Here is a 10,000-nt window from a genome sequence, read left to right on the forward strand (position 1 = left end):
AGCACCACCAGCAGCCTTGCTGGTTAACAGACGTACAGGGTGCGTTCCTCATGCACACGCGTTAACCGCGGCACGCTCATCGACACTCACACATAATATGTAGGAAATATGCGCACGTGAATCCCAACGCACTGCGCATGCATTGCCTCACTCAGAACGGGAGACAGACGTGCCTAGGTGTGTTGCATTTAGACATGAATGATTGATAAACCTTCTCTTGCATTAAAGATGAAAAATAAACCACCAAACGAGCGTCTCTTCTCTTTGCAGACATAGCCAACAAGGTGCTGCTCGCCCTCTTCACTGGGGAGATGCTGCTCAAGATGTACAGTCTGGGCCTTCAGGTAGGAGCAGGACGGCAACCTCAGCATCAGCAGTGAAACAACCACAGGGACCAGATATCGGTCCCATACTCAGCTAAAATATAGAATAGTTGTTGGAGAATATCCAAGATACAATATTTGGTACCAACGATTTTCATTTTTTTATTTTGTTTCTTTGCCACATGGTAGGTGTCGTAGAGAAAAATTGATCATATTTCAATCTTTTTTTCCAAGTATGGATAACGTATTGGATTGGGACGCAGTCTGGTCCGCAAGCTAAAGGTTACGAGTCAGAAACTGTAACAGTTGTTGGAAAAAGCAGCAGTGATTCTTTAAATCACAACCGTTATGATGTTGCTTCATCATTTAATTAAGGGGAACCGTGAGACCTTCGCTCTTCTCCTTTACATCTATGTCAGAACTCAAAAAAGTGTTGCTTACATTGGTGATCATATCAAAATTTTGGTGTGAACTACAAATTAAACATGTGAAAATAATCTTTTATGTTTGTCTTCATTCCCTTCTGGTGCTGATCTAGTTTCTCCCGCCTTTTCCCCTCAGGCCTACTTTGTGTCGCTCTTCAACCGCTTCGACAGCTTCGTGGTGTGCGGAGGGATCCTGGAGACCATTCTGGTGGAGACCAAGATCATGTCTCCACTGGGCATCTCTGTGTTACGCTGCGTACGCCTGCTGCGGATCTTTAAAATCACCAGGTGGGTCATTTTCATTCTCAAACACACACGCACATGTGTGTGCGCGCGCGCGCGTTTACGGCACAGCTATCAACACCAGGGCTCACATTGGTTACTTTTAAAAAATGCAATGGAAAAGTCAATACAATGATGTATAAAATGTCCACTTAAGACAACTTCTATCGGGAAAGAAAGTCATGTGTGCAGTCAGTATAAATGAGGTATGAACCAAAACATTGTCTGGTTATTGTACAAGGAATATTGTGCGGATTGGAGCAGTGATCCAGCATGGTGACAGATGTGTTTGCATTGCTGTACGTATGAATGTCTCCATGTATGTGTTTTTTTTAAATGTATTTCTACCTGTGCGCGGGAGGCCCAATTGCATCATGGGTACCGTGGTTCCACACTGACCCGACGTCTCCTCCGCAGATACTGGAACTCCCTGTCCAACCTGGTGGCCTCGCTGCTCAACTCCGTCCGCTCCATCGCGTCCCTGTTGCTCCTGCTCTTCCTCTTCATCATCATCTTCTCCCTGCTCGGCATGCAGCTCTTCGGGGGGAAGTTCAACTTCGACGAAACCCGACGGAGCACCTTCGACAACTTCCCCCAGTCCCTGCTCACTGTGTTCCAGGTAACGGCGCAAGCAACGCCACCTCGTCTCCGCCCCCGCCATTCCTTCGTGCCGACGTCATGTTTGCGTCTGTGTTCTCCAGATCCTGACGGGAGAGGACTGGAACTCGGTGATGTACGACGGCATCATGGCGTACGGCGGACCCTCCTTCCCCGGCATGCTGGTCTGCATATACTTCATCATCCTCTTCATCTGCGGAAACTGTATCCGGCCAGATCTAGATCTAGTAATATCGAGGACGACGCAGACCTAGAGAGGAAGACCGTCGGTCATCAAGGGAGGCAAAACCCAAGTGCAGGGGTTCCCAAACCTTTTTTTTACGGCAAGGCCCCCCGTGACAGAATTAGGTCCGGCTGAGGACCTGGACCCCAGTTTTGGAGCCCTTGCACTAGTCGGCCGTACCGTTCGGCGCAAAATATACCGTGAAATACACACCAAATACCGGTGACTAATATGTTCCAACCTCATTTGTATCGACGATTTCGAACACAGCAGCACTGGCAGTCATACGCGTGCCTCCTTAACCCAGCCACCACCGAACAGACATCCTACTGAACGTCTTCTTGGCCATCGCCGTCGACAACCTGGCAGACGCCGAGAGCCTGACGTCGGCCCAGAAAGAGGAGGAGGAGGAGAAAGAGAGGAAGAAATTGGCAAGGTGACTGATAGATGAGGCACTGTGTCGTTAGAAATACAGCAAAAAAAAAAAACAGAAAGAGAGGCAAAGATGAAATGGTTCAGGCGAAAGAAATTCCCATCTAACATCTATGGACATCTACATTCGTACTTAAGGAGTAGATTGGAGCTCTTTCTGTCTCATGGTCTCGCCTGATATCATCATTATATCGCCGTTCCTTTTTCTCTACCGGAGAAAACCCCTTTGATTCTTTTATCAACCCGTTTTGTGAACAAGCTCGTTTGTCATTTGGGCTTTTGCGCAATTAAAATTCAACGGCTTCCTATCGCTAGCACAAGTTATCGAACGTCTACCACCTGGTAGTTATTGATTCGGGCGTAAATGGCGACAGAAAATAACCATTTGCCTTCCTGTGGTTCTCTTTGTTCGATCGAAACAATAAACCCGAAGGATGAGGCTTATTTACGACCCATCGCTGATAAGATACAATTGCTTTATTTTGCCTTCCAAGAGAAATCCAGAGACTGCACAATCCTCTCCATATTATAAATTCTATATCCCCCTGTCCCACTGTATAACTGCAAAGGTTGGCACTCCCATTCCTGCTGTCCAGCCACGCTGGCTGATGGACACTGTGAAGCACTTTTTGAGACCAGAAGCGTCTTCACTCTAAAGAATCCTTTCCCCAGGACGGCCAGCCCGGAGAAGCGCCACGAGAACGAGAAGCCTCCCCTTCAGGAAGAGAGGAAGGAGAAGATCGAGCTCAAGTCCATCACCTCCGACGGAGAGACCAACACTGCCACCAAGGTACGAACAAACACACAGCCGGATGCATTCGCTCCATTCACACACACACACACACACACACACACACACACACACACACACACACACACGCACACACACACACACACACACAGGAACGTGTATCAAAGGTGTGCATCATTTCCATAGTTCAAATGAATGGATGAATGAGTGAATAAATGAAGAATGCCTGATTTCGTTTTTTACTCCTCAGATCAACATGGACGACTACTGCGGAGATGAGAGCGAGGAGAAGAACCCGTACCCTGCCAACGACTACATAGGTATCGTACCCGTACACAACGCAAACAGACTGCATAGAAACAAGAAATAGTTAAATGAACCAATGGGGAGACGTAGTATGTAGACCACTTACAACTAAACATGTCGCCTACATCACCCCCTTATAAAATAACAAGGACAAACAGAAACAGAAATATACTGTATACTGTATATAATAATATCTCAATGTTTATAATGTGACAAAGCTGAGAATATTCATAATTATGCAATATAAATGTCAGAAATATCACCCAAAGAAGGTAATATTACAAGGATAATCGGTGGCAGACTTTATTGAATTGTAAGTCCAGACTATATTCGACACGACTAAAACATAATTTTCCAATTTCATTTGCATAAGGGAGGATGAATCCCTCATGAGCTACAGGTTCCGCCGATTATTATCTCGCCCTTCCTCCGACTTGCTCCCTTCATTTCCACCTCACCTCTCCGCCTCCTCTTGTCGCCCTCAACAGGCGAGGACGAGGAGGAGGAGCCAGAGATGCCCGTGGGCCCTCGGCCGCGGCCCCTCTCGGACGTCCAGCTCAAGGAGAAGGCCGTCCCCATGCCCGAGGCCCGCGCCTTCTTCATCTTCAGCCACACCAACAAGTAAGAAATTTAAGGCCTGTCCAACCGGCGGCCCGGGGGCCAAACGTGGCCTGCACATCAGTGCAGATTGGCCCTTTAAATTAGATAGCAATAAACTAAATAAAACTGAAGACGTATTATCGGGTAGTAAATACAGGACCAGTTTAATGTTTAATAGTTTGATTAATGTGAGAAATACTTTACTGAAAAAAATCGAAAGCAGTTTTGAATGGGGAGCCAATATAAAACAAAACAAGTCACGGTATATTATCCACAAATACGCAGTTAATCTAAAATTTTCTTTAAACTGTCCTTTTCATTGTTTTTCAAGTGCAAAAAAAAAAACAGCAGCAAAATAAAAAATATGTGAACCCTGAGCTGGTAACAAGTTGTAAATCTGTCCCCAACACAATGTAGTGGTGCTGTAGTGTGTATATGTCAACAAGTGAGAAACTGTGCTGTTTTATGTCATTTCCTGATATATTTCACTTTCTAATTCTTTCTCTTTTCTCTGCTCCCTTCCTTTCTTTCACTCCATGTGTTATTTTCTCACACATGACATCTCCTTTGTTTTACTGGAGAGGATGAACAAAGAACAGAAACTGTCAACTAATTGGTCTTCTTCTTTTTGTCTCGCTGTTTCCCCTTCTCCTTGTTTTTTGGCCAACCTTCCCTCATTATTTTTCTCTTTTCCCTCCCTCGCTCTCGCTCCCTCTCCCTCTCTGTCTAGGTTCCGTGTGCTTTGCCATAAGATCGTCAACCACAACATCTTCACCAACCTCATCCTCTTCTTCATCCTGCTCAGCAGCATCAGTCTGGCGGCAGAAGACCCGGTGCAGAACGACTCATTTAGAAACCAGGTAACACACACACACACACACACACACACACACACGCACGCGCGCGCGCACGTGCACCAAATCACGTAAACATGTGGACGCATGTTCACGAGCGCCGCGCTTTTGGAACGAGCGTCTGTATGTGCACTGAAGCGTATCTGATTTCCATTCAGGGGTCACACAGTGCATAGCGTACAGTAGAGCTCAATAACATACACACACACACACACACACACACACACACACACGCACACAAACACATAGATACACAAGCATGTGTTCACACACAAACACGCGCTGAACAAACACTGCGCTGTCATTAGCTGCTCACTCTGCATTCATTGCGTACTAATTGGATTAGTCTGAAAGTCAACGTATAGGGGTTGAGGGAGAGGGAGTGAGCGGCTTAATGTGAGCGGCCCTGTTAGACTTAATGAGGTTCCCTGGAGGGGACTGTTAGTGTGATTAACTTAACACATATCAGACGCCCGGTCGGACTTTTTCATTGATTTTAACTTTTATTTCGGCAGGATTTTACAATTACCGAGGTGTCACTGGTGCTTTTAAACAAGGACCATACCGGTGTTAAATTGAGTTTCAGCCCATTCACTTGTCAGCACATACATTTTATATCACGCCTGACCACTTTCCTGAAGATAAGTCCAATTTTTTTATTTTTTTCTATATTCGAAAACTCAAAAGATATTGTGAGAAACCTATTTTGCAATTATCTCCTGGTCCCGCTGATGATTTGGCTTCGCACTAACTGCCATTCAATTTTGCCGTTTTGTATTTGTTAAAGCAACGGCAATTGTTTACACATGTTTTATACTGAAACCCCTCTTCACAAAACTCAAAACAAAAAAATTAAATGGAAAAAATCAAAAATCGTTCGAAATGAAACGGTGATTGAAAAAGATCTTATCTCTCAACCAAATGGAATTTCACATCAAAGTGAGACACATGCATATGAGTAGTTATTTATATGAACCAGCTACGCAATCATTTGTTCAAAACTCAAGACTTGGATATGTGTTACGTGCTCAACATGAAATACAGTCAGAGAAACTGGGGGGAAAAAAAAAATGTTTTTCGGCTGTAAGACCAAGAGTAATCTTCTGCCCTGTAGTTCCTCATTTGTAATCGTGATATGTTTAAGTATTCCTTCACTGTTTGGTTGATTGATTGAGTGTAGGAAATATGTTGATTTATTTTTGAAAATGCAAAACACAAACGCACATCTTTGCTCTATATAGAACAACACCGTATAAGCAACGGGAACACATTAAACAAATGCTGCAGGAAATGCTTCACGGTATTTGCACACAGCAAATTCCACAGGAAAAGTGTCAACAAATTGTGTGAATTTGTGGTCAGCGGTGGTCAATGGTTAAGTTTGAGTTAAACAGTGCCTATTGAATGCATTCTATGTTAGAGCACTGAAGGCTGCAATCTAGGAACCAGTGGAAGACCCTGATTCAGACTCACCGGCAGGTTGAAGGAGCGAGCAGTCTTTCAATGAAACTTGAAATAAACTCAACATAAACACAGGGCAGGGAATGCCGTCCACAACACGGCAAGGAGTGGCACGCAACACAGAGCAATCTCTGCGAACCGGCAGCAGCGCTGACAGAGGGCAGGGCGTATAAAGACGAGGGATAATAAGATGGTGGAGAACGGCTGGGGAGACACGCAGGTAAGACGGAGGGGACGCTGAGGGCGTCGGGGGACCGGTGCGGAGAGCGGGAGAGAGAGGGACGAGGGGGACACGAAAGGGTAGAGAGACAAAGGCACAGACAGGCGGGACGAGGCGCTGCCATGACGGGTGGGGAATGTTGAGAGAGTCAACTCCCGAGTTTCCAAAACACTCAACACATGTCACTATTTCTCAAACCTGTTTCTGATCGGATGCTACAGTCATGACGGACAGTTTTCCAAATGAGGGTCTTGGTCTTGATTCCTCTCCAATCCATAAGAACGCCGAGCCTTGGAGGCAGCCTTCAGCATGTTGTGGTTTCACTCCAATATATGCTTTCCATCTCTATCAGTGCTGGCCCCAATAAACTGTACTCAATGTTTTCAGATCTTAGGCTATGCAGACCACGTCTTCACAGGCCTCTTCACAATAGAGATCATCCTCAAGGTAAGGTCCAGCACTCAGTGTTTGGACTAAACTACTACTATTTTGTAATTATGCCTGTGGCAGTTCCGCCCACCACACCAGGGCCCTCTGGAACAGAGACACAGACGACGATGGGTTGTAGACACCCGTTTATTGTAGAGATGAGGCTAGGTGGAATTAGCCACGAGCAGATGGAACATGTCATGACAGGGCTCTTCTCCTGAGTCTGTGTGTGTTGATGGGGGTTTTAACCTGCTGCTCGTGAGCCCAACCAATGAGAAACTGTTATGCAGCCACCCTGACTCAATCACCTAGATCCAGGTCAGGCGTGGCTGCTCAAACCAGCCCATCCACACACCACACCACAATGGCACTCTTTAAATACCGTATGTGTATTTAAATCCCTTTTTAGAGCTACTGTCCATGTTGCATGAAAGACTGAATTCTACTTCACAGCAATAATAATTCTGATAAAGTCCCTCCATGGCTGTCCAAAGCATTCTGTGTAGTATATAAGGGGCTAGAGATCTGGACATTTTGTGCATACTATGAAGAAGAAGGTTCTTTATTCATCACACTCACCACAACAGCGCTTTCCTGGCTTGTCCTTCCTCCGGCGCTCAGCATACAGCGATGTGCCCGGGGACCGACTCCAAATGTCGCTGGTCAGACGACCATCTTCTGCATGTTTTCAGTGGGTGTTTTTTAGATTTTATTCGGAGGAAACCCCATGTGACCACAGCGAGAACATGCAAACTCCCCACAGAAAGGACCCTAATGGGGAGATAACCCACCGGACCGCGGTGCCAACAGAATCGCAGTTGGACACTTACTACATGCTGGGGAATAAAAGAAGCTGAAACTGTAGCGCCAGAGCTTATTACCTTGGCATTAAAATTGCTTTTGACCTCTTCTCCCTGAATCATACTTTGGTGCTGTACTGTTCAGACCCTTAAACATGTCCTTTGGCTTCCTCTAGATGACAGCCTATGGAGCCTTTGTGCACAAAGGTTCATTTTGTAGGAATTACTTCAACATTCTGGACCTGGTGGTTGTCAGCGTCTCCCTCATCTCTTCAGGAATACAGTAAGTAAACCTTGAAGTCCCAGCTTGTCTTTTTATTGCCACCATACTGTATAAAGAAGAAAAATAGTACAGCCCCTTGAGACTCCATTAAGTTCAAAATCAGTATCTCACCACCCCTCACCTTTTATCTAAAAACATTAGTAGGCAGGTAGCGATAGCTGTCTATTAAGGGTTTTTTTTTCCTCAACGCTACTCTAAAGCCAGAGCAACCCGTAGCTAAACCACAGCCATGCTGATTTGTGCCGAGTGCTGCTTGCAGATAACAGCGCTGAGATAGATTCTGAACTTGGCTGAGGAACTATCTGCCAGTCACCAGATAAAGAGGGCCGCCAGTCGCCACTGTGGATTACATGTGGCAGCTCGAGCCGAAACGCTTTCAAGACCTCATTCGGTGCGAGAGAAATCCAGATGTCAAGCTGCAAAGTACCCAGAGGCCTTCTGGATTTGTAATTTGATTTTTCACGTTTGTCTCTTCGCGCTTACACATTTAGTTGTTTATTTTACTTGATCCTCACTGTTAACACTGTTACTGCTATTAACACTGTTGCTGCTTTTAACACTGTTGCTGCTTTTAACACTGTTGCTGCTATTAACACTGTTGCTGCCAGCTGATCTCCATAACATGCTTTCATGATTCTGATTTTTAATGCGCTATACTACATTCTCTGTCTCTGATTTTTAATAGACTAGACTTCACAACGTAAGTCCATAATAGTCCATGTTGATAACCTCTTTTTAAGACACTTGACACTTTCCTTTATTGTGTAAATGAAATTCACCCATTTAAAAGTTGTATTCCTATGGCTTTGGAATGTTTTGGCGAACATTAGTGAACATTGACGAGTCTCCTGCAAAAAAAAAAATGCTTTCCCGTTGCAAACTGATGTGATATACTGTAGATTCATGGATATCCGGGACCAAATTGAAGCTTTTACATCCAAATTTATCTTGTTTTACTTCCTTCTTTAATGATTCCCGGAAGCCAAAAAAAAGCAGACGTATCTTCCCTATTGATTGCCGTCCTGGGAGTTATGTTTTAATATCCCATAGCACATTCTAATATCGCACAAAATGCATTGGCGAGGTAGGACAAATCTGTCTCTCTAGTCTCTCTGGTTTCTGGGCAAAGGAGACAGTGTGAAATGTTCACTAACACAAACTTTCCTGGGACATAGTAATGACACGTGAATGCTAAAATCCTGTGGTTTCTCCCTGTTAAAGGTAGAGGGCATGTAGGATCTTTTGCTGAATATATCAGACTCAAATTATTTGTGATAGTGACTGTCGGTGCGACATTCTGAAGCCTACTATGTGCTGCTTGCAATTAGTGAATTCAATGAAGGACTCTATCTACCTATCCATCTACCTATCCATCTACCTATCTGTCTGTCTGTCTGTCTGTCTGTCTGTCTGTCTGTCTGTCTGTCTGTCTGTCTATCTATCTATCTATCTATCTATCCGTCTATCTGTCTGTCTGTCTGTCTGTCTGTCTGTCCGTCTGTCTATCTACCTACCTATCCATCTATCCATCTACCTATGTATCTATCTATCTACCTATCTATCTATCTATCTATCCATCTATCTATCTATCTATCTATCTATCTATCTATCTATCTATCTATCTATCTATCTATCTATCTATCTATCTATCTATCTATCTATCTATCTATCTATCTATCTATCTATCTATCTGTCTCTGTCTGTCTGTCTGTCTGTCTGTCTGTCTGTCTGTCTATCTATCTATCTTCTATCTATCTATCCATCTATCCATCTACCTATTCATCTATCTACCTATTCATCTATCTATCTATCTATCTATCTATCTATCTATCTATCTATCTATCTATCTATCTATCTATCTATCTATCTATCTATCTATCTATCTGTCTGTCTGTCTGTCTGTCTGTCTGTCTTTCTCTCTGTCTGTCTGTCTGTCTATCTATCTATCACATGTAGTCACTTAAAGCATATTTCTGAGAGATATCCTTTGCCA

The 10,000-nt window shown here is 44.3% G+C and overlaps 1 protein-coding gene across 1 annotated transcript in view; it reads left to right on the forward strand.

The window, feature by feature from the left end:
- Nucleotides 1-10,000, forward strand: part of cacna1c (calcium channel, voltage-dependent, L type, alpha 1C subunit) — a gene marked incomplete at both ends in the record, with an annotated part of 237,654 nt that overhangs the window by 188,255 nt on the left and 39,399 nt on the right. Inside the window, 13 exons of the mRNA XM_080022715.1 lie at nt 1-39; nt 271-344; nt 885-1,036; nt 1,448-1,649; nt 1,732-1,852; nt 2,193-2,307; nt 2,976-3,093; nt 3,305-3,374; nt 3,849-3,981; nt 4,691-4,820; nt 6,883-6,942; nt 7,901-8,007; nt 8,693-8,707. The exon at nt 1-39 is cut by the window's left edge and continues 122 nt beyond it. Coding sequence (XP_079878841.1) covers nt 1-39; nt 271-344; nt 885-1,036; nt 1,448-1,649; nt 1,732-1,852; nt 2,193-2,307; nt 2,976-3,093; nt 3,305-3,374; nt 3,849-3,981; nt 4,691-4,820; nt 6,883-6,942; nt 7,901-8,007; nt 8,693-8,707 — 1,336 coding nt within the window. The remainder of the gene's footprint in view (nt 40-270; nt 345-884; nt 1,037-1,447; nt 1,650-1,731; nt 1,853-2,192; nt 2,308-2,975; nt 3,094-3,304; nt 3,375-3,848; nt 3,982-4,690; nt 4,821-6,882; nt 6,943-7,900; nt 8,008-8,692; nt 8,708-10,000) is intronic.

The sequence above is a fragment of the Zeus faber genome (genome assembly GCF_960531495.2).
Source record: "Zeus faber genome assembly, chromosome: 21".
In the NCBI taxonomy this organism is placed as follows: domain Eukaryota; kingdom Metazoa; phylum Chordata; class Actinopteri; order Zeiformes; family Zeidae; genus Zeus; species Zeus faber.